General features: G+C 48.1%; 1 protein-coding gene across 2 annotated transcripts in view; it reads left to right on the top strand.

Annotated features, from left to right (window-relative positions):
* Window positions 1-24,984, top strand: part of GNAO1 (G protein subunit alpha o1) — a 146,768-nt gene that overhangs the window by 108,308 nt on the left and 13,476 nt on the right. The window contains exons 5-7 of one of the 2 annotated variants that reach the window (XM_049804386.1): window positions 12,819-12,947; window positions 13,648-13,777; window positions 21,825-21,978. In XM_049804386.1, the coding sequence (XP_049660343.1) occupies window positions 12,819-12,947; window positions 13,648-13,777; window positions 21,825-21,978 (413 nt within the window). The remainder of the gene's footprint in view (window positions 1-12,818; window positions 12,948-13,647; window positions 13,778-21,824; window positions 21,979-24,984) is intronic. The other variant, XM_049804385.1, reaches the window with a different exon arrangement.

Genomic DNA, 24,984 nt, shown 5'->3' with positions numbered 1-24,984 from the left:
TTGCTTGTGCTTCCCAGCACCAGTGGAGCTTTCTCTGAAGTGGACCACAGAGGCAGGGCAGCGAGGCTCAGCCCTGCTGTGTTCATTCAGATGTCTGCGATCACTGTGGGAGACTTAGGAGCATCTGCTTAAAATAGTTGGTAGGAAATAGCAAATGTGCTAAATGCACAGAGGTCACCCGCACGACCTGTTTATGTCACCAAGGGTTTCTCTGACTTCTGTGCAGGCACCCATCTGAGTGTCTGAACGAGCTGTCTGAACCCCTGGTCTACCTGGTTCGGTCCATTCATCCCGCTCTTTGTCTTCCCTTGCCCCAGAACAGAAGTACCATGGGCGGGCTGTAGGTTTTGCTTTGACCCTGCTGACTCCACTTGATGTGTTGCTGCTTTCCACCAGCTTGTGAGAAATCTAGGTGTAGGAGTAGCACGGGTACCCCGTCTGAAGTCCCAGCAAAAAGCATCACAGACTGGGACTCCCTGGCTCATCGGGGCATCTGGTTGTGACAGTGGGGAGCAAGAAACTTTGCTCCACAGGAGAGAGCTCCTATATGGATGTGTAGCCTACATCAACAGGGAAAACCTGAAGGAAAAATTGGATCAAATCCAGTATCTGCCTTTAAACATGCTACCTTGCATCCCCTGCCATGTGTTCCCATAACAACAGAGCCACATTACGCACCTCCGTGGTTTTCACTGCAGTCCCCCAGCTGCTCCCTTCGCACTGCAGCGTGCCACGTCACGCTGGCTCCCTGCCCACGCACGCTGAGCCTGGGTGCCCTCCGGCACACAGGAGGTGATCCTGGGGAACACTGGCTGCCTGCTTCCTGGCTCCTTCCTCCACACTGCTCATCCTCCTCCTTTTTCCTCACTTACGCCTTAAATCTCATCAGTCCAGTCCTCAGCTCCGGGGGCAAGTGGGTCATGCAGTCAGTGCGTGAAGAAGACCCAACACGAACAACATACACACTTGTGCAAAGGCAGGGCCTAGCATGAGCAACAGTGCAGGTATGACCCAGACCTGTCCTGCAGCCTTCCCTGTACGGACATAAGGGGGCACTCCTGGGATTCAGGGCGTTATTTTTATTTTCACTTTGCAGTGGGAGCCAAAAAGCTCTTTATTTTGAGAAGCTTCAAACATTGATTGGATACGGCTGATCCTTCCCTCAGCTGGTGCAGTGCCACCAGATGAATAAATCTTGCATGCATCTGTAATTACTGCTTAGCTTGTGTTTAAATGCAGCATCATTGATCTGCAGAACTCATCAAAATCCATATAGGAATGCTTGAAATTATATTGGATGGAGCAGAAAAGTACATGACAACATCCATTTTCAGCCTTCCTTGTTCACCAAAAAAAAGTATTTATTTATCTCTATTCAAATTCTTGGGTTAACTTACAATTTAATCATCAATTGTAACACCATTTTATGGGCTGCTCTTTATGTAGGGAATATATTTATTTCTTATAATAGGCCAGCAAATTTCTGCCAGCCTTACAGTATCTGCCCCTACGTGGGCAAAATCCCTATTAAAAGCATGGAAGTATATTGCTTAAGGGTTATAAAATTCTTACGGAAAGGTCTTGTGGTTAAAGTTCCTGTCTTGATTTAGGGAACCATACAGACTTCCAAGTGCCACCACAGACTTCCTTGTGTCCTCAGGCAAGTCATCTATCCCCTTAATACCTGTAGTTGTCCTAAAGCAAGTGTGATTAATAACATTTCCCTGCTCCAGTGGGAGGTTGGAAGGACACATCAGTCATGCTCAGCAAGACTTGAGGTGCTCCCACAGCAGGCAGCACAGAAACATGGGTTGGGCAAGGGCGATGCTTGTGCTAACCAGCCATCTGCTCGAGATGCTCTCCTCCCCTTCTGCGCCCAAGAGGAAGCTCAGCAAAAGCATTTATTGGCAATAAAGTCTGCGTTGTCTGGAAGACCTCTGATGTTTTCCAGACCTAACGCTGCTCTGGGCCAGCTCCATCCTCCCACTGGAAGTGAAGCGCTCCTGGCTCGGTTCGAACTTCTCCCACCAAGCAGGCAGGGACTCCTGGTCCACCCACCTGGCTTACTGCAGCACCTTGGCCCGCGGCTCGCTCCCAAGAGATGTGGTCACTGGCAGGTCCATGGACAAGACAGCAGAGGCTGCTTCTGGCAGGGACATGTCCCCAGGGCACACGGGAAAGTGTCTGCACGAGCAGAGGCAGTAACTGTCCCCAGCCCTCATGGAGGAACATGCCTTGCAGGTGCTGTCCTCAGCTCATCTCCCACAAAGCCACACCAGCTCTGCAGCTGGGCTGTCCCGTACAGAGTATCCCAAACTAATTTTATCACACACACATCCCTGATGCATCTTCAGCTGAACACAGGGATCAGCCCGCTCCTGCAGAGACCTGGGAGCAACCCAAACGGCTGTTTGGTGGGCTGCCGGAGCCTAACCCCCCCCCCCCCCCAGGGTGGTTGTGCAGTGACAGGAGGCTATGATTACAGACCTCTATGAGGTTGCTCATGCCTGTAAGAGAGGGAGGAGGGAAAAATGGGTGGTCAGCAGGATGTCTCACCAGCCCAGCCTGGCCCAGGTGACAGCCTTCCCTGGTGGGAACGATCGAGGTATTTTGATATACAGCAAACAAATGTCCTCCTAACGATTTAGCTGAACGTTTTCTAAAGGGATGAGAAACTCCATGAATTTTCCTTTACGTGTCTCTGCTTCTGGATCCATCCTGGACTGAAACCAAAATGTTGCAATACCACAAGCAAAGCTGTTCTCAGAGGAGCCTCAGCCTGACAGCTGCTGAGAAGGACCAGAAACTCCATTTGCATAGCATAGATTTTACACACTCAAGAGATCCACCTATGTCTGGGATAACTAAGACATTTTGAGCGTGCAGCCAAGGGTAACATTTCCAGGTTTTGCTTTTGAGAGCTGTGGGTCACATCCGTCCACAGCAGAGCATTGCCTGATTTTGGTACCCACGGTTTCTGGCAGGGATGCTTAAATAGGATTTGAAAGCAGAAATCCCCATAGCTTGCTAATAGGTCAGGAAAACGGACAGATGAGAAGATCCAGAAACACAATTTCCACTCCATCACCAGCAATGCATCTTCCTCAGCACGGTGAGTGGATAAATGAGGCCCCTGATTGAAGTCAGCTCCCGACAGACCCACCCCACTCTTCGTAATTGCACTGTCACCCAGCTATGGGCATCCTCTATCTGCTTGATACAAGAGTGCAGATCTCATTAACTAATGCTTTCCTTCGTAGCATTAGATCTAAATCCCTCACCAGTGTTATCCCTGCTGCAGACAGACCCCTAGCACTCCAAAATCCCTGCAGCTATATCTGGTTTTTTCCCTTCCAGCCTAGAAATGGAGATGTTAATGCTACTTCCCCTACTGCCACAAGTGTGTAAATGGATGTCCTGGGTCTTCATGTACACCCTGATGAATCTCACTGGCCAGTGGTTGGTTAAAGTCCACAGGACTGGTTTCATCTGTGGCCACAGCTGTCTGCTTTCTGGGGTTGGAGTAATTCTGAGTAATTGGCTCACGAGATTGCCTTGGGGCCAAACTAAACGGGCAGCCGTGTGCTGTAAGGAGCGCTGGGGTGAGCGAGCCTTCGTGCCTTTGTCGGCGTGCTCACTGCAGGGACCATGGCAGCGGCGGGCTGGGTTTGTCAATGTCTATCCCCGGTTTGGGCTGAGCGGCCGAGTGCCGCATGGGTGAACCTGCCGCCTCGCGCGGATGCGCCAGGAGCCCCGCTGCAGCGCGGGGGCTGCGTCCTCTGATCAGGGCTCCTTCCCAGAACAAGCTCTTCATTATCCCAGACTCCCCACGGCTTATTTTTAGCCTTTCCTTTTCTTTCCTTTCTTTCTTCTTTTTTTTTTTTTTTTTAACAGTATAGAAAGCCATCAGCTCCACTGTCAGCAGGTTTATAACAGCAGTCCTGAACCAAAAAAAAAAAAAAAAGCATCAAACCCACTTACTCTGTTGTATAAAGGTTTAGGCATAGATCCTGCTCACTTCCAGCGTGCTGAGTCCCACCATGCCTCACCCCTGCTCCAGCTCAGCTACCATCCTTGAGAGCTGGTTGTCAGAAGGAAGCAGAGGCTTACATAAAGCAGGAGCTAGACTGGAGCTGTTGAGCTTTCCTCTGCTTCAACTAAAGTTCGATTAACGCCTGCATCTGCCCTGGTGTGCGGAGGACACCTGCGTGCAGGGCCACCAGGAGAGAAGACCTTGCACAGCCTGAGCCATACATCATCCCAGCAGGCTCGGATTTACACAGCGCCGCTGGAAAGATCCAGCCAGCCCCCATAAAAATCTTTTGCTTATAAAACAAAGGCGAGGGTGCCCTGTGGTCAGTGGCTCTGCGCTAAACAATGATTTAAATCATGGAGGCTTTATATAAACAGCGGTATTGCCCAGCTGAGGACACTTCTAAAAGGGATCGCACCACTGCTAGCAAACCACGTTCACCAGATCTGCCCATGCAGCAGCTCCGAGGGGGCTGGCATTAAACTGGCTGGTTCTCCAAGTAGCATCATATTAGGTGACTATAAAGCAGATGGTTACATATAGAACAAGGCTCACTCCTTTCCCCATCTTGGATAGGATCCAGGAGATGAGGAAAACCCCTTCCTGGCATGTTGAAAGGCTCTGAAGACCATCTGTATATGAATGTCTCGGGAGCAGAGCAGAGATGCTCCACAGGGGATGTGCAGAGGTCTACGGAGATGTCTCCAGATAAGCACCTGGGGAATAGGGAGGAGAGAGAGGACAGCTGTTCCCATACAATAATTAACAAAGTTAAACTCTGAGATGGCAGTTTAAAAAAACAGAAAGAGGCAGTTTTTCACAGACAGGGTAGCTGAGCTGAGAAATTTCTTGCTGCAGATGTGCCTGTTAGAAGTTTACATTGCTTAAAAAAACGCCTAGACAAATTTCTGGAAGAAAAGTCATTGAGGGATAATAGATATAAAGATATTTCCTGGTTTCAGCTGGGATAGAGTTAACTGTCTTCCTAGTAGCTGGTACAGTGCTATGTTTTGAGTTCAGTATGCGAAGAATGTTGATAACACACACTGATGTTTTCAGTTGTTGCTCAGTAGTGTTTAGACTAAAGTCAAGGATTTTTCAGCTTCTCATGCCCAGCCAGGGCACAAAAAGTTGGCACAGGACACAACCAGGGCACCTGACCCAAACTGGCCAACGGTGTATTCCATCTAGTCCCATCTAGTATAGGAACTGGGAAGTGGGGGCAGGGAATCGCCGCTCGTGGACTGGCGGGGTGTCGGTCGGCGGGTGGTGAGCAATTGCCCTGCGCATCATTTGTACATTCCAATCCTTTTATTACTACTGTTGTCATTTTATTAGTGTTATCATTATCATTATAGTTTCTTCTTTTCTGTTCTATTAAACCGTTCTTATCTCAACCCAGGAGTTTTACTTCTTTTTTTCCCTATTTTCTCCCCCATCCCACTGGATGGGGGGGAGTGAGTGAGCAGCTGCGTGGTGCTTACTTGCTGGCTGGGGTTAAACGACAAAAAGATATCACCCTTCTTTTTGAAACTCCGTTATCGATAGGAAGTATTGGTGGCTGGGAAAACTGTCTGAGTACTGCATGCTTGCCCTCTTCTCTCAAGATCTGCTCTTGGACACTAGCTAAGCTAGGTGGGTCATTGATCTGATCCAGACACAGTTTTTCTCTTTTGTAAGGGCTCCAATATGTAAAAAAAATCTTCAGCATCCCCTCTTACGCACCATCCAATTTCCAAATTTCATTGCAGACAGATGAGCCCACACCTGCTTTCCCAGGGCTGCTCCAAAACTGTTTCTGAGTAGGTTGTTGGTGTTGGGTTGTCCTCCAAAGCCCACCTCTCCCCCAGCCAGAGGTCTGATCACAAACTCAGACTGTACCACAGTGTCCTTTTATTCCAGCAGGAACAAGACCATGATACATTATTGCTGACCAAACCACCACCCCTGAGCAAAGCCAGCCAGCAGCTTACGCCTGGAGACCCTTTATGTCCTGAAGTATCTTTGTTATGCAGTTGCTATTTAGTGACTCTGCTCATGTGATCCTAAAAATTATTCTGGATCCAGTCATGCCTTGGAAAACTGCAAGTCTAACTAGGACAGCTAAACTCCAACCTGCTTTTGTTCATTCTTCCTGCCTATCATTAGTATTAATATCAACTTGTCAAGTTGATCTTGATGTACAAGCCCTGTACAGCCCTGCTTCAGTGCAGGGGGGGAAAAAAAGGCCAAAAAAAAAAAAAGCATCACAATGTAGCATCCCTTCTGTCAAGATTTGGCACCATCCTTTAACATCAGGGACCACCCTCCTCATTTCCCAGGGGAGAGTAATGAAAACCCAGGGCATCCAGCAGAGTTCATTCAGGGAAATAACCCCGGTCATCACTGGGCCGGATGACCGTCACTCCAGCTGTTAGCAGCCTGAAAGAAGCAGGCACCAGAAGGGGCTTGTCGCTGGTTGGATTTCAGGGAGGGAAGCTGTGGAGTGTCCGTGCCGATATCTCATCTAGGTGGATGTGAGATGAGATTTGTCATCAGGACCAGCGGCAGGACAGCAGAGCCTGCCGTGTAATTCATGTGGTTCCCGTCAAGGCAGGAGTGGCCAAGGGGTGAGTGCAGCCAGAAACACAAAATGCGTTGCCCAAGGTCCAGGAGCAAATTCCCAAGACCTTCTTTCTCTGGGCTGGGCTCAGAAAATGCCAGACGATGCTCTTGCCCTCTTAGCTGAATTACTTATCCCCTAAGGTCTCTTTCTCCCACCTGCCATAACCCACCTGGCAGTGCCCGAGGAGCAGTGCATAATGTCTTCTTCCTTCTGTTAGGAGGACAGGAGGGCTCTGCGCACACATATGCGCACCGTGGTCCCTACCCTTAGGTGGGATTGATTTCTGAAGGGACGCAATGCAGCTGCTTTGCTACATTTCAAGCCTTTCATAACTAATGATTAAGACATGTTGTATCACCGCTGTGTGTGCTGGATGAGTGCTGGGCTCTGAGACTGGGCTGTGGTTTATTTTTCCCCTTCCCCTAAAATAATACAACAGATATGGCTGGCCATGGCATCTATAGGGAAGATGCTGCAGTGCCACGACCTCTGGGTGTTTGCCCAGCGGCAGCTGCCCTCATAGCCATGCCAAGCTGTATCACACCTTCGGGAAGCAGCACCCACATGGGTTTTCTCTTCTGGTAGAAGATACTACAAAGACTTTACTAAGCTGTTGTAGAGCCACTATTGACACTCAGTCCCTAAGCCCAGTGCTTATCCTCTGAATCCTTAGTCTACAGTCACTAAATATGAAATGGTTTTAATACTAAATATACATTGAATTGTGTATTCATGAGTGAAAGAAAGGAAGAAGCTAAGGTACAAGCTAAGCTCAGATGCGGGTAGCCTTCCATCCATGAACTAGGAAGGAGGGCTCAGGTGGAGACACCTTCACATAAGCATCTAGAGTTAGATGAGATGGATCCTGCTCGTGACAATCTTGGTTAAAAACTTGGCATTTGCCAGGACACGATGCTGGAGCTGACCCTGGAGCGCCTCTGTACACGGAGTAGAAAATAACCCAGCGGTGACTCAGCTGCATCTGTTGACAAATGGGGATCTGCTTTTTCAATCGAATACAACGCAAGCCAACAAAACGAGGCTGGGGTATCCCACGCACAGCCTTTCCTTCATGGAAGAAACGTCAACAGAGGCTAGGACTGGCAGGACAGAGGAGCAGCTGGGAAGATGCTGCTGTGTCCAGGCTTGCTCTCCTGAAGTTCCCACTCCCCTGCCTGCAGACCTGCCCCGGACCAAGACCCAGGCTCTGGCCACTGCTGCACCAGGGCTTGTCGAGCACAGAAGACGTGAGCTTGGGTGTGCGCAGTGAGAGCTGGATGCTGCCTGCAAAAAGACTGCCAAGGTGTCACCTTTGAGGCAAGAAATACCCAGCAGACGTTTAACCATTTTGTTGCCATTAACCTCAAAGGACGTGAATGTGCATCTCTGTAAGCTTTGCCACAGGTATCCAGCTTTGACCACAGCCTGCAACCTCAGCTACACGTCTTCGTCCAAGAAAGCAGCCAGCAGAGCCTTTGGCACAGGCAGTACAATCCTGGGAGAAGGTTCCCGTGGTAGCAGAGTGCCTGGGGAGGGGTCCCCGTCCATGCGCTGCACGTAGGCTGCTGCCACGGGGCTGTTCCCATGGGATAACTCAGACAACAGTCCTTTCTCCATGCAGTGTCTCTGGCATCAACAGAGCTGCTACCATATGCTGTTGGAAGCAGCAAATGAAGGCACAAGAAACTATATTTGCTCCCTATTTTCAATATTACTGTGTGAAGATATTCGGTATCAACTGGTCCTTATAGAGCATCTGCCTTTCATAGCATCAGTTTGATGGCCTCCTCTCCCTGTATTTGGGAAATGCCATTTCTTGTGCATTTTGCTTTTAGCAGCGTAATATAGTCGGGCTTCGCCTCCCTGAGCCTGATAAACTGAGTGACTCAGAAACCTGCAATCTGCTTCAAAACAAAGCGTTTAAGATAAAAGATATAAGCAGTAATGGAGCTGCTCGGCTCAGGAGTATAAATGCTAGAGGGTTACTCATGTACTCAAAAACCTTCTAACCTTTCTCCAGCTTTTTTTAACCCCTGCAAGCCCTGGGCAAGGCAGGCTGCAAATAAGAGCTGATGTGTCATTTCAGATATGCTTCCACTCCAGCATGCAAAGCCCGGAGCTGGGAAGTGGAAGGAGCTCTGATGCCAGCGCTGTGCAATGAAGATGACATGGAGGGGGAGAGCCAAGCGCTCGCTTTGCAGCCTCCAAAGTGCTCTTATTTCTGCTGGTTAAACAGATGCCAGCTTCTGAGGGGATTATGTGTCATCGAGCCTGTTGGCTGTGACAACTAATTATCTCCAGCAACAATTTAGCCTTGAGATTTGCGGTTCAAAGGGCATACCAGGAGTGCTGTCATCCAGCACCATGTGCAGCAATTTGTCTCCACTTGGGTTTCCCTGTTCCCAAAGAGGTGGCACGCCCAACACATCCCATCCTCCACCGGCTCAAGCTCACACCCAGCAGACCAGCAGGTCCTTCCAAGCAGCATGGGCAGGTGAAGCCCCAGAGATACCTCCAGTAGGAACTGAGGTGAACAAGCACCCGCTAAAATCAGCTCAGCATCTGAATAGGAGCCTGCCTGAGCTTTCCATTCCCGTAGCTGGATGTTAGCGTGGCAGCCATGCCGCGGCATGCTCCTCCGGCTGAGCTTTGTGGGGTGCAGGCACCAAAGGGGTCCAGCTCAGCTGTGGCCGAGTCCAGGGGAAAAAAATACCTGCTGCAGCCTGAGATGGGAGAAATTCCAGGGGAGAGCAGCCAGAGGAGTAAACGCTTTTGGAATGCAGCCTCAAAACCAGCACTGAAAATGTTGTATACCTTCATATAAATTGATGGCTGACCCTCGTCGAGACTACCGGTAACAGATGAAAAGCAGACCCAGGCAACTGAAAGAATTTAAGTCCTTGAGAAACATATGGAGAATGATGGAAAAGACTAGAGATGAGGAAAGAGATGAAGAGGGGAGTTAATAGAAAAGACAAAGGATGTGTCGGCAAGAAGGTATCAGAGCTGGGGTGCCTGGCAGCCAGGCTAGATGCATTAGCGTGGGAGTGACCCTGAGGCACTGGACTCGCAGAGGACAGGCTGGGTGTTGGGGATACTAAGCATTGCTCTGTCACAGCACCAGTTAAGCACTGGGAAGCAGTACCCTCAGCCAGACAGATGCTAGAGACACCCCCCCCCCCGCGGAGGTTCCTATGGAGATATCCCAGCTGAGATCGGAAGCTGGATGCTGTCAGGAAGGACAGGGTATGTGGGATAGATGCTGCTGGGCTCTCCTCCCTGTATCGCTATCATCCTGCCCCCTCGAGAGGCTGGCAGGCTGCATCAGCTCCCCCAAACCTCTGATTCCCCAGAGTAACTCGGGGGGAGCCAGGCACATGAGGCTCCATCACCTCCATGGACAAGGACGTGAAGGGAGGCGAGGCATTCCAAGCCTCAGAGACAGGTTGTATGCAGGATCAAATCAAATCTGGAGCCGATTTGCTGTCGGGCAGCCAAAGGGAACGCCACGTGGAAGAGCTGTAGGCTGTGCACGCCAGTGGCGAGAGCGAGAACCCCCTGAAGTCCTAGCACATGGCCTGGGGTTTAAACGATGCTGCTGTTTACAAGCAAATCATCGCAGGTTGAAGGTAGTAATTACAGTAACGAACTCCTCCATCGCTGTGATGCCGAGTCCTCAGGCCAGTTTACAGTAGATTTCTTCATTTAGTGCACTCCCAGCATTAAAGGAGGATCTCAAGGGCAAGAATAATTAACAGGGAATATTAAATTGAAGATAGTTCAGTCATAGGAAAATACAGAAAATGAAGATGGAGGAAGTGATAAAGGTCTTCAGAGTACTGCCAAGAGCTGCAAGAGGAAAAGAAAATCCTTCCCTCTCTTACACCTCCAGTTTTTACTGTCACCTTGAAGTATTTTGTTCCTGAGGACAGAGGAGAGACTGGGTCTCTGAATAACGGCACTGCAGAGCCACCTCGGTCTGCAGGGACATGTGAAGAAATGCAGCTGTCTCTTAAATAACAGGAGTTGACACCAGTTGTGAATAGATGAGTGATCGTGGCTTCAGCCATCACAGCGGAGGATCTGATTTCAAATGAAGCCCCATTCATCCATCCAGGGCCCATCATAAGGCTATTAAGGGAGCATCTGTCACAAAACCACAATAGCTTTAAATGCTTGAAAAAGGGCACAACAAAAATAAGGCTGCTTAGCTTATATACTTTTCTCTGGGTGACGTGATCCTTGCAATTCTTTAGGAAAAATGAATGATAAATATGATGGGTAGCCAAAATACGTGATGCGAGCAGGTTGAGGTTTGTTTTTCACCTTAGTGTAGAGTTTGGTTGTCTGTTTGTTTTTCCAGGCTAGCAAGGTAGGCACGAAAGCCAGTGGCAATGAGTTTTCTCCAGTAGCAGAGTGCACGGCCCCAGTGCCTTAGCTGTCCAGCTCCGGAGGCCTCACTCAGAGTGCTCCCTCCAGGACACAAATGGAAAGCATTTTCCTGCTTTCCGATGCAGCAGGGAAAGCATCTCTGATGCAGCAAGGAAAGCATCTCCAGTGGCAGGACAGGGTGGCTTGTTCAGGCGAGGCGGGATGTGCTTTGGCAAGGCACAGGGAGAAGTGTGCTCCCTGCCAAGTCGGTGTGATTGGGTTACTCATCAGGACTAAATCCACACTCTGTGTTAAAAAAGAATTGCATTTATCTAAACTGAAAGAGAAACTCAAGCTTGGACATCATGGCTATCTTAAGTGAAAGGTTCCAGCTCATATCTTCTTGCACTCACCAGTAAACTCATACTCACCAGAGACAACAATGTCTTTTCCTTCCCTACAACTGTCCAGCTCCTCTTACTACTCTTTATTCTCTGCAAGCTGCATTGGGCAGAGCCACGATCCTCTAGCTAACACAGCAATGGGTACCCTACCATCCTGTCCCCGGCATGTCACCTGCTGCCCCGCTGCCTCTTTGGGTGACATCCAGGCCTCCAGAAGCACAGAGATTGAAGGGCAAGACCACTGCTCATGCACAGACCTGCTCTACTATATTCACAGTATATTGAAAGCATCTCATGTGCATTAGATTGATGCTCTGGGGCTAGAGGTAGGCATTTCAGCCCTGTAATGCACATCAAACCCCCTTTAAGAGGAACTGGGGTGTCTGCGTGAAGCTCAGTGGCGGTGAGAAAGACTTTACTGTGTGATGCAGCTCTGTGTTTATAATTCATATTAAATTGTAATCCAGATTCCTCCTTTATATTTAGTTCGGCTGAGTTGTTTTGAAAAATTGCCTTGAAGGTGGATGAAAAAATGGGTTGTGGTCATATGGGCACAGCTGCTGGGTTCCTCTACAAAAACATTTCATGCTGAAGAATAGGGCTTCCTACCCAAAGTTTCAGCCTATGGAGGCATTGCCTGAGTTCATAGATTTTAAGCCTAGAGCAGAATAAGGGTAAATGTTTTAAAACTATCCAAGTGTTTTAGAAAGCTAAATCTCCCCTCTACCCCCCCAAAAAAACCAATTTATACTCCCAGATTATCACCATCTAAGCCAGCCCCTGGATTTTGTCCAAGCGCTGCATCTCCCGCAGTCCCAGCCCTATGCTGGATTTCAAACTGAAGCAGTGACTCACTCAGGCAGATTCATCTCCCTTCATTTGAGCTGACTGAAAGCAAGGCATCTCGTCAGAGCACGCTGCCCTGGCTCCCTCCCTTCCCAGCAGAGAGAGAGGCACCTCCCAAAGGTGACTTGAGCTGGCTGTTCTGGGAGCCAGACCTATGTTCTCCAGCTTCTTATCTGAATAAACCCTTGCAGAAAAGCATGTGTGTGTACAGAATCCAGCACCATGGACCAATTGGGACGTCTGTCCCTCAGGGAAAAAAAGTAGCACGTAATATTAAAACTGTGTATTTTCACAGATTGCAATCAGGGCTCACAACACACGCACACTTAATTTCCTGCTTTCAGTTCACTATCAGATTTTATGCTTAGGTTAGTGGGGTTTGTTAACGTTTCTTTTTCCCCAGAATAGAATTTTTTTCCTTTAACCGCAATACATTCAGCCATGAAAAATGAGATTGAAAAAGATTAATAGGAAGCTGAAGGATTCATCTGAGATTGACAAAGATTAACGTGAGTCTTATTCTTACCTGTTTTCTTTTTCTTTTCCCTTCTTCTCTTAGCTACCTAGACAGCTTAGATCGAATTGGAGCTGCAGACTACCAGCCCACGGAGCAGGATATCCTCCGAACCAGGGTCAAAACAACTGGCATTGTAGAAACCCACTTCACATTCAAAAACCTCCACTTCAGGTTAGTCTAAAACTGCATGTACCAGTAAATTTTCAGGGCATCTATTTGTCACAGGGTTTCCCCATAGCTCCCAAAGGAGAAATTGTTAAATTGCCGGTTAACACGCGGATGGCTCCCACTGCAGAGGACATGGCGTTTTGGGGGGTCAACAATATGCAGTGTTTGACAGTCCCATCTTGAAAATCAATGCCTTTAAGATAGGAGCTCATGGTACCTTCTAACCCAAACAAAAGCGCTTTGTTGGGAGGTATAATATGAGATCAGCCCCAAGTCTGATCAAGCTCATAAATATAAAAATATTTGGCCAAATCCTCTCTCTAAAGTGGGTTAGTCACATGTGGTTAATGCTGTAGATTGACCCGCATGATGCCAGCCAATAGAGAGAAGAGGGCATGAAGACAGAAAGACATACACACAGAGTATTTAGAGCATAGAAAACTCAAGAGCGCATGGTCACCAACTCCGCAGACCCTTTGGGACCCAGCACACTGCTGAGGCCCTCCCACAGATCCCCACATCCCTAGCTGTTACTGCTCCTCCGCGGGTCCAGGCTCTGGAGAAAACCAAGCCAGTGGTAAAAGACCTGTTGCTTTGTGTTTGGAGCCTTCCAGGGACCATATGGTCAGAAAATGCCAGGACTGCTAAAGTTGCCTCTTAACTAAGAAAGAGCAGGTGCTGACAGTCTTCTCCTGTGCCATAGGCTCTTTGATGTTGGGGGCCAGCGGTCAGAACGCAAGAAGTGGATTCACTGCTTTGAGGACGTCACAGCGATCATTTTCTGCGTCGCACTGAGTGGCTACGACCAGGTGCTCCATGAAGATGAAACCACGGTGAGTCTAACCAGGTCTTGGAGGCCCCAACAATTCTTTACGGGATACTGCGTAGCCAGCAACCGCTCAGAGATCGCCGAATGCTCACTGGGGTGCTACAGTAATGTGCTTTTGTCAGTCACTGCCCCTTGACACTGAAATCCTGGGGAGATTTGTCCTCCTCCATACTCTTCGAAATCAAGTCTGCATGCCCAGGTAATGCTTCCTTGCACCGGTAAAGTCACAGTGTTGTATTTCTCCTTTCTAGCTGACCCATGTGTTTTCAAAATGTGTTAATGGGACCCTATATCCAGAAAGAGGAGATATAGCTAGGTGGGCTTTTAAAATAAATGTTAAGGAAGTGGTCACGCTGTGGTGCAGAGGTGCTGGACGGCCATGCACTGCCGAGGCAGGCTCAGGCTAGGAGTATAACCTATTTCTTCAGGCTACAGAAATTCATTTTCCTGAGTGAGACTGGAACTGTTTGATTCCTCAGGTAATTTGCTCTAGGAGAGGTTTTATGACTTCCCACTGTGACATTAGGCTCAAAATACCATCTGGAAATAAAGCTAGCGAGGAGCTGTGTGCTCCCTGGTATTAGAGTGCAATTAATACAAGTGAATTAAATACACAGAAAGGATGCAAGAAGACTCATTACTGTATTCTGGCCATTCATTCAGTGTGATAGGGATGCATGCTTTTGGGACTAATGATGACTGCGGCGGGCACCCAGTTGCATTTGTTTAACAAAAAGAAATTGGAGGCCGTACTCAGACTTGGTAATGATTTCATCTCTGCCCAGTCTGCAGCAGCATGGAGAGCTCACTCCAGCCAGCTCTGTCTCCCTGAAGCTCTTTACTCTCCTGCTGGTAAAGATGTCAGGCTTGCAGAAGGCTGTTGATGAGGAAGGAATCAAGGGAAAGATTGCTGTTAGGTGTCAGTTGTCTCGTCCCAAAAAGACTGGGAGGGGTTGTGGTTTCTAGCCTCTTTAAGCCAGGTTTATGAGCTCTAGCAAACTGTTTGATGAAGTCGCCCGGTTGATTGGGTCATATTGATACCAGAATTCAGGGTGATACTAACATCATGACTACGTCCCTCCAGGCTGACTGAGACACCCTACACCCTCTCATGTCCACTTATTTATAATCCTCAGTTTTCACCTCCCTCTGACCCTGGCCCCAATATGCTCGAGGATGCTCAGTCCTGTAGGATTTCCTGGGAAGGAACCAAAATCTCCTGACATGGTTTCAAAAACCCAGCCATTAGCTTAATGCCATAGAGCTCTGCAGCTGGGCAGGGGAAACACACCCAGGAGATAAAGAAGAATATGCAGGGAGAGGGCAGACCCAGGGGGCAGGGAGCGAAGCTGTGATCTCAGCAGAGAGCAAGGTGCTCTGTAGGTATAACTTGGGCTGTGACACCAAAACCGCGAAGCCAAAGGCTGCCTTTAATACAGGTCACCTTTGGGTGCCAGTCTACACAAGCCAGAGCCTGTGATTCAAAGCCACAGAGCACAAAATGGAAGGGCTTGAATGCCAATGCCATTTTTTAAATGTCAACCTTAACTCAGCTCCTCTGAGACGGAGGTTACAGCATCCCTCCTGGGGATGCTGAGCTCTGCCAGTGACTGCCCAGCACCCAGCACCACCCCAGTGACGAGCAGGGTGCCAGCTCAGCCTCCCCCGCAAAGTGCCCCACTGCAGAAACTGGGATTTGCGCAGCTCCAGCTTTCCTTTTGCATCAGGAAAGCCGGCCTGCACTACTCTGGCACAGCGCTGACATTTGCCTGCTATTTCAGTCCATTTTCACAAAGCATTTCTGGGGATGCTGAGCAACAGGAGGGCAGAGGCAGCTGCTGTTCATTTACACATTCGGCGTAAACCGGGAAAGGATTCGGCATCGCCACTGCCACGCCTGCAGGACGCCCCCACCTAACCCAGATAAACAACCCTGAGTGAGGCCAATGCAAATAGGAAAAAATGACGGTGTCGGATCTTGTCTGCCCTATTATACCCCCAGCACAAATGGCAGGTGGAAAACATGGCACCCACAGACTCAGTCCCCTCCCAGCTGAACCCCCGAGCATTTGGTCTCCTCCCTGCTAACGTGGTTCCTCTCCAGAAACCCAGCAGTAAAAAGCAGCATCTCTTCAGTCAGCTGATTTGCCGTCTGCCTGCATCCGTCATATCTGCTGGCTTTAATGACGTAAATCAGCTTTTATTGCTTCTCACTTAGAAAACGCAAAGAGGAGGCAGCTAAGAGAGTGAGCTGGGTGCTGTTTCTCCATCATAATTTTCTATAGAGCTGCTTACTGTGGTGCGGGCACTTACAGCTGTATTAAGCCACTGAAGGTTTGGGGGCTGTACAGATGTCTCTGTGAGTATGAAAAGACTTGTAGAGCTTTCATTGCTAGCGTGGAGCCATGAGAGGTAAAGAGCTCTACTGCATCTTGGGTGCCCAAAAAAATCCTTGCAAAGCCAGTGCATGGAGAGAACAGCTTTTCCTCGTGCGCTCAGTGCCCTGTTGACAATAATCGCAGGATTTCACCGGGCCTTTTTGCACACCTCTGAGTCAAACCGCACTTCAGGCGGATGAAACTGCAGTTCACGTAAAGTCAGCCTAACATGGAGCAGGGGCTCACCTTGTTAAGCTCGGTTAGCGCGAGGGCATTGGGACCAGTGTAGTTGTAGGGTCAGCCTGTCTCGCTGAAAAAAAAGCTCACAGACAACAGGTTTACTGTGAATCCTTTCAAATGAGACTGAGCAAAGAGCTGGTTAAAAAAGGCTGGGTGAAACACCCCCTGACCTGTCCCTGCCCTTAAAATTAAAGCACAGCTCTACACTTGTAGATTTTTTTTGTGGTTTATCGCACTCTTTGTTTTAGAAGACTGAGCACCCACCTTCCTGCAGCAGCTAAAAAAAGGCTATTGTGTGCAAAGCCATCACTCCCTAAGAGCAGGTAGTTTTTTTATAAGGGATATATTTTCTCTCCAATTCCCTGCCACAAAGAGCAACAGGGCAGGAGTTGAGGAAAGCGAGTAGTTCTCTATGTCCAGGTGAGAAAGTCATAAATAAAATAAAGACAACTTTCTGCATCTGTGCTTTCTAGGCCCATACACCCATAAAGACCACATTTTGCACAGAACCCCCCAGTGCTGTTGAATCCAGCCTCTCTCATTGCCCCAAACACCTCCTTACGCCTCTGTTGGCAGATCCAAACCACTTCCTTGCATGCCGGGCTCCTGGGGGAGAGGAGCAAACCTACAGGGAAATTTAAGCAGTGCCTTCATCAATTCCCTTGCTGCCAGCCACAGCCCACAGCTAGAGCTCCCGAGGCAAAATGATACCCTCTGCCCAATGCACAAGACACTGTCTTCAAGGTATTACACCTGCCTCTGCATCTGCCTTCACTGAGTCCATCACAAGGAGCTGCAGAGCTCTCTGCCGTATTTGTACACAGTGGGAACGCTCTGCTTTAACTGTCTGAACAACTCCATGGATTGTGTCTTTGCATAACGAGGCTATTTTGTCTCATTTGTGACTTATCTTTATGTTTCATAAGCTGAGGTTACAGGAGGAAAAGCCTCAGATCTGTAATCTGGGAGGAGAGAGGGACAGCAGTCATATTAATCAGTAAAACTGGAGAAGACGATTAACAAAGGCAGATTTGCATTATTCCTTCTAAATGGAATTCCTAATGGAATTTAAAAAAAGACAGCAATGGCATGGGACCTATCACAGGAACCGTGACTATCCTCTTTGGGTTATTCCTCGCAAATTCAAAGGAGTTGCAGCAAGAGAGGGAGATGTTCATGCTGCACATTGCTGCCTCTGAAACGAAGATATTTAGGTCATCCATATCTAGCCAAGACGTGCAAGTATTGTTTGTGTCCCCATTGCTGAGCATGGGATGGGTTGAAGGCACTGTGCTGGTGACCCTTGGTGTGCATTAGTCTTGGCCTGTTGGCTCGTATTTCATTGCATGACCCGGTTAGTGTGCTCTCTCTGCTGTCATTGGGCAAGGAAAATTGAATTGCAGCACTCAGAAATTGCCTTAGGAGTGACAAAGCAAGTGAAAGTGGCTTGGGCATCTTAGGAAATATAAGCAGGCAGGGGAATATGGTGTTTCTGTGCTTAGGATAACCATCAGTGTCCTTATAGTATTCGTGACATTTAGCACTTAATCACCAAGGAAAACAAAAAAGATTGGATCAACTGTGTGTTGCAGAAATAACTGGGTCTCCTCCCATGCTCTGGTGAAAAGAAGATGGGGTTTATGAGTGTGTTTCTGCCTGGGCAGAGTCTTGACCACAGCATCCTTTCTCCCTCATGCTCAGTAGAAAGCTGTTTGCCCTTCACATCAGCAATGGGAACACGGTCGTACAATGACATCTAAACTCAGCTGTAAGCAATTCTGTCTCTTGTCGTGTGCAGGAAAAGTTAACTGGACTTTTAATTTGTATGGGTGAGTGGTTATTCCTCTGTAACGTGGCTGGTGGGGCTGCTTTCCTTGTTGGGGTATAAAGTATTTGCAGGTGTAAGGATTTAAAATACTGATTTTGAAATAGGAAGTGACATTAAGAAGCCAATGTTTCAAGAGCCTTAACGATAGGCCCAACATGAAGTAGGAAAAAGCAGCACAATGAGTCCAAAAGCAGGTGAAGTAATTTATATCATTTCATATAAAAGGATGAGAAGTGTAATCTTTAATGCCTCCTAGCAGAGCAGGCACGTCTGCCCCATCACAGCAGCCCGGGTGCTCCTGAGAGGGTCCCTCGGGAAGCTTTAAGGGACTAAAAGCATCTTTCACTGTGGATTTACTGGTAGGAGAGGGATTATTTGGGCACTTTAACTTCTCACTCCTCCTTTAGCAGCAGCCTGTCCTTTTACGTGTGGTACACAGGGACTGCCTCCCCATCCTCGCGTCTCAGCCAGGGCCTGCCTGAGCTGTTGGAGGACTCCTACAAACATCTGTTGAATGAGTAACAGTTGGGAAGAGAAAGGAAAGGGAGGCGGCAAGGCATTCCCAATGTTAGCCAGCCCCAGGACGGCTTGCATCCATGCGTAGGCTCCCAGGAGCCCTCCTGGGATATGACAGCATTTCCCACATGGCACCCAGGTACAGCAACAGGAGCATCCATACCTGCTCACCAGGGTATTGCTCTGCACCTCTGCCACACACAGAAAGCGGTTCCTTGCTTTTGAATAATGTCGTCTTCTCCTTAGTGATGGGGAAGGAAAAGGTGGATTTTAAGACCAGAACCTTTGCCAGGTAAATAAGGATGAGTGGGCAAAGCGGTGGTTGTATTTACTCAGCTAACTGGCAGAGCTAGGGGACAAATCAACATGTAGAGGTCAGAAAGCCAGGTCAGGCAGCCTTAGGAAGCTTCGAAACTGGTTTCTGGAACCTGAAAGGAATAGAGGATTTTTACTGTAACTCTCATTTTCTACAGGGACGTATTGGTTTGTGCTGTCTGTATATTCTGGTTACGACTGAATGCTGAGAGCCACTATTTCTCAGGAAAACAGTCTCATTTCCAAACAGGTGTTAACACAAATTAATCAAACTATGTACGAGAAGCAGAAGGATTTCTGTAGCATCCTTACGTAGTCTTGCTACTGTAGGAAGGTCAGCTTCACCTAATGGTGAAGCCCAGCTCGGGACAAGTGCCCAGCTTCTATTTCTTAACAAAAACCCGATGTCGCCCATGGTGCTTTCTGTGCCACGAGGCGCAGCTGCACACCGCTGCTCGCTGCCAGGGCTGCACAGCGTGGTACGGGGCTGGTGAGGTGTGGCGTGGTAAGTACGGTGACCTCCAGGCTGATGGCTGCTGCAGATGAGCTATTGGTTTAACCCACGAGCAGTGTTCATGTGTTTCTCCATGCTTTTATTTTAAATCAGCAAGGGTGATAAAAGTATCATTAAAAATGTTGTGTGAGGGACCCTGCTTAAAAAAACAGTTAATTATATTTGCTTTCTGTTCCCCCTGACCACCTTCCACTTTCTTCTCTCCTCCCAAAGGCTTTGGGTAGCCAAGGATCTCCTGTACAAAACCTTTGCAGGTTTCTACACGGTTACAATTTTGACACGACAAGTAGCAAAGAGGAGCATTGCTCTGGGGCTCCTACACCAGCAGGTACAAAATGGGTTAGCAAAAACCAGCACACAGGCACGGGATGATCCAGATAAGCAACATCTTGCAACTGACACCCAATGAGTAAATGCATTTTTACATTTGTACACAATGGCGTCTTTCCCCTGTGTCGGTACAATGCATGGTGGGGAGGTGCTCGGTCGTTTCGAGTCTGGTAGCAAAGCGTGCGATATACGGTACAGCAAATCGCGGGCATCCTGTTTCAGCCTGGGTCAGAACGGATATTTCCTTCATCCACGGAGCCACTTTTACCTAAACAAAACATTCAGCAGCAGCTAAAGTATAGCAACAAAAAGGAAAGTGTTAATCAATAAAGTGCTGGGCTCAATTATGCTGCCTGCATGGGCATGAAATGCAGCAGGAGAGGGGTGAAAGCCCCCGGCTGTCTCCTGCACCACTCTGAATTTCTAAACCCAGGGGGAACACATGCTGCACCCACCCCAAAAAAACCCTCCGGCAACAAGACCGTGCAGCCCTGTTCTCTCTAGCGTCTCTCCGGCGGTCGCTGTAACCAGTCTCGTAGGTGCACTGGCGGCTTTGGGGAGTGCTGTCCCAAGGAGATGCCGCTGGGAAAAGCCGAGGAGCTGGTCTGGTCTGTACCATGCTTTGCCTTTGATAACCCCCTGACTCTTGGGTGTGCTTCGTCCTCACCGCGCCTGCTCTCTCCGCTACCCGGCTCCCGGCTGAGAGATGGCCACGCGACCGGCGTGCGCATCCGGCGTCGGCCTCGCACGCCAAACATCGCCAGCCTCGGCGCCTTCACAGCTTTTCCTCGGCCGTCTGACCTTATCTAGCCAAACAAAGGCCAAAAAATGAGCATTTGAGAGACCAACCAAATTTGGCAGGTATGAAGCTTCTCTTGAACCGAGAAAAAAAAACAAAAGAAAAACCGAGTTGAGAGTTGAAAGCAGCAGGGAACATGACACTTGGTTGACTTTGCCGTGAGCTCTTTCCACCACCATAAAACCATGTGGCGGACTTTGCAACTCTCTAACTGGTCTGGTTTTTCCATTCTTCTTAACTCTCTCCTTTCCTGTGTCGTTTTTTTGCATGACCTATAACCAAAAAGCCAACTTGTTGCTGTGCATGCATTTGAACGTATGGCTCTTCTGCTGGCAAGTAGCTAATGTTCTTCTAGAGGCATGAGCTAACATCAGTGGGAGCTGCCTGACTTCTAGTCTGGTTGTTCTTAGATGCCCTTCATTACGTTTTTCCTTTTCACGCTATTTCCTCTTCCTTTTTCACTTTTTTTTCCTCTCTGCCAGACACTTCCTGTTGAGCCATCTTCTGAGAACTAAAAAAAAAAAAAAATTAAAAAAATTAAAAGCCCGACAACAGGCAACAACACTAAACCAAGTAACAAAACCAGGCAAAGGTCACAGCAAGGTCATTTCCAAAATTATGTCACCTTGGCGTCTGCTTCCAACTCTAGATTAATTCAAGGATCTGCCAGTCCTTGGTTAATGTATCCAACCAGTCATGTGCCACACACACTCAAGAAAGTAAAAAAAAAAAAAAAAAAATTAAAAAATTAATGAAAATATTTTAGAAAATCTGCATGAGCTACACGGACATGTAAATCTGATCAAAGGGCAAAAGTAACTCCCCATCCATGCATGGTGCATGATGATTTCTGTGAGCTGGGATCCTGTAAATTATACACTATGCAAAATCAAAACAGCTCTGTATAGCTAAATGCCCTTGAGTTACTAACTGTATGTCAAATGTTATAGGGATTGCATCTGTGTATGTATACGTTCAGCTGTATGTATACATAAATTTATCATCGTATATCATAGATTTTCTTTTTTTGTTTTCCTCCTTAATGTAGTTGTTTTAGATTTCCCTACATACATGTTGAACATCCCCTAGTCACTGTCTTCGGCCTGATGTGATCTTTCCTTTCTATTGCAGAACCGCATGCACGAGTCACTGAAGCTTTTTGACAGCATCTGCAACAACAAATGGTTCACAGATACGTCTATCATCCTCTTTCTAAACAAGAAGGACATATTTGAGGAGAAAATTAAGAAATCTCCACTGACTATCTGCTTTCCTGAGTATACAGGTAATGAGAAAGCTGGCTGTACAGGAGTGCATAGCGAAGGGAGGATGGAGCGTTTCCCATCCAAGCTGATACCGTCGTGTATCGCAGGCAACGAGGCTAAAGATGCATACCTAGAGCTCCCATTTGCTTCACTGCAAGTTTTATTTCAATAACTGCCATAGGATCACCGCCACCATGTTCAGTGGTCCACTGAAAGCGTGAGGATGACTTAAACGCAAGTTCTTGGCAGGCAAAAGGCCACCACCGCTAATCAGGGCATCTGATCTCTGCCCCACAGGCAGTTTCGATGCAGAGCCAACACCTGCAGGTGTGGGGCGGGCAGCACACTGCCTCAGCCTGTGCCCTGGTTCCCAGCGTCACTCGGGAGCACAAACCCTCTTGCAGGTCTCTCAGAAAGATGCAGTGAGCTTAACCATTACGAACGGGTAACTGGTCTCTGGGAGACCAACGCGTGGGGTTTGTTAGGGTGTCCTCAGCTGGAGCCCAGCTTTGCTGTTTCATAGCCATCACATTCCCCTGCGGGTCCTGGCTGACTGCAGCAAGGATTCCTCTGCGGTTCCTCTGCCAGGCACCAAAGGGCTGCGGGATCAGCCCTCCAGCATACAGACAGCAGGTCCCACAGCCTGGCTGCTTCAGCTCAAGCTGTAAATTTTTATCATGTTAGTTTAGGAGGTCCCCAGTTCTGCTCTCAGGCCCACTGACATCAAGCATCTGGACATGGAAATGCGTCCAGTTAAATGCAGATAGAAAATGAGGTGCTTGATTTTCTCATGCACTGGCCACCCAGGCCTCTTAACCCATAGTGCAGACAGAGAAGAGCTACAGCAAGCCGTGCCCCAAGCTTGGCTGGAGGGAAGGAGGCCTTAATGATACCTGGAGATCCAAGCCAGAGGCTCTGCAACAGGGCAGCGTGCAAGAAGCCCTCGCTTCTGCTGGCTGCCTGGCATCTGACCTGCTAATGATGAGAATACATCACCCATGCAAAGGCTGCAGCTGCACCCCGCCGCTTCCCGCTGCATCTCGCCAGCTTCCACAAACCCTCATTACCATTCTGAGACAGCATAAAAATAAACTTTTATCGTCATGAATTATTTAAGCTCACCGGAGACATCCAGATGAATCAAGCCGACGGACAGAGAAGCAGATCTCTTTGTCAGGAAATGTAGTTGTGAACTGGGAACACCAAGAGTGTCACATTTCTGGGCAGGCCAACAAATTATTAACCAGAGCTTCCTATCTCTGAGCACTTGATTTTTCACTCTGAATAGGCAAAAATGATCCATCATTGCTGCTTTGGGCTGAATGGTCTATGGCCATGGAGCTGAACGACTCCATCTGAATTCAGAAGGACATCTGCAGGCTTCCTCTCTGGGGAAGGTTTGGATGTTTGTCACTACCGACACATTTCAGCCATCTACTCATCTGCTTGCTCCAGACAGAACCAACATATTCCTGACATGTTTGTCTAAAAAGATCTAATAATGGAAATTTCATAGCCTTTACAGTTGAAAGTTCACAGTAATGCCAACCCCAAATTTTTCTGGTTGCGAATTAGATTGCTGCTTGCCCCCTTTTGAATGGCTTGTAGAGCAGCTCATCACCATCTTCTTTATAGCAGCGCCTCTATATACTGGGAGATTTTTACCATGCCCTCTTCCTTTTCTCCTTGAAGCAAACCTGCACCTTTCACTCATTCCTGATCACATTTTGTGGACCTGGTTTTTGTGTCTCCCAATAACCCCACTCTGAAATAATATCCCTGACGGCAGAGAGACTGGAACGAGAAGGAATGTCATTTTAGATATATCTCTTCCTTGCCAAGCTATCCCAGCCCAAGAAGGGAGTTCAGTGGGGGAGGTAGACCCTCGTACACATGTAGCTAAGCTCTCAGCTGACTACACAGAGGAAAACAAATACAGCTTATTTCTGGAGCACTGCAGCCCCAAGTGAACCAAACCAGTCCTCCCCAAATCTCAGAGTACCCCAAAGATGCTCTAAATTCCTTCGAAGTGCTGTTCTGGAAGCTGGGAGTTATCACAGTGCCAGGGACCCTCCACAGACCTCTTGTCTCTCTCGTGCCATTGGAGAGGGCTGGAGGTCTGAAGGCTGAAAGTACTTCCACTGATCCAACAGGGATCTCAATCAGAGGTGAAGAATGTCTCACCCCTAGGCGTTCAGCAGCACCATTACAAGTTGGAAGTTGGCTCATGCTAACATTAAGCCCAGACATTAGACTCAAGCACACACTTAAGCTTGCTCGCCCCTGCTTTGCTGACCACAGCTCAGAGGGTGAAGCCCTCGTGGCCTTGTGAAAGAGCAGCATTATTAGAAAGTTACCCTGGAGTCAAAAAGAATTATTTGATGAAAGCCTATAAATCAAACAAGCGGACTTTCAACATCACAAGTAGGTTCTACAAAACGCTTTTAATAAAATGAAGTTTCTAATGTCCATTAGTTCTGCTGACAGAGAATTATTAGAAGACTGCATCCACAAATTTGCTTGCTGTATGCTGAAGCACTGACTGTTTCCAACCCCTTAATTCACTCATGCTTTTAACTAATCCACAATACTTAGCAAAGCAGCAGCAGAATCCAGGGCGTGTTTTAAACCAAGCTGGCGTTAGTGATTCCCTGCTCTCCCAGAAGGAATCCAGCATCTAAATCCTCCTGCCTTTGAACAGCTAACTTCCCTTTCATAAAATACCCTCCTGGTTGTGCACAGCATGTAGAACTGTTCCCAAACTCTATACACAGGTCTTAGTGCAAGAACCTGCTCCCAGAAAACACTTTGCTTCTCTTACTGCAAGCATATTCTCAAGCGTCATGGTCTTCATGAGCTTGTGTCTTCAACTAGCAATGCACGTACGTGTAAATGCATGTGATTTCCCAGATCAGCTGCCATCAACCACAGCAAATCTCAAGCCCAAGTAAGCTTCTCTCTAGCAGCTGACAACTTTTCCCATCAGTAAGGCATCACGGAGGGAGAGGGATCCAAGACCATTAGCA

This window comes from Accipiter gentilis, chromosome 7 (assembly GCF_929443795.1).
Source record: "Accipiter gentilis chromosome 7, bAccGen1.1, whole genome shotgun sequence".
Lineage (NCBI taxonomy): Eukaryota > Metazoa > Chordata > Aves > Accipitriformes > Accipitridae > Astur > Astur gentilis.
This window is presented reverse-complemented; position numbering and strand designations above follow the sequence as displayed.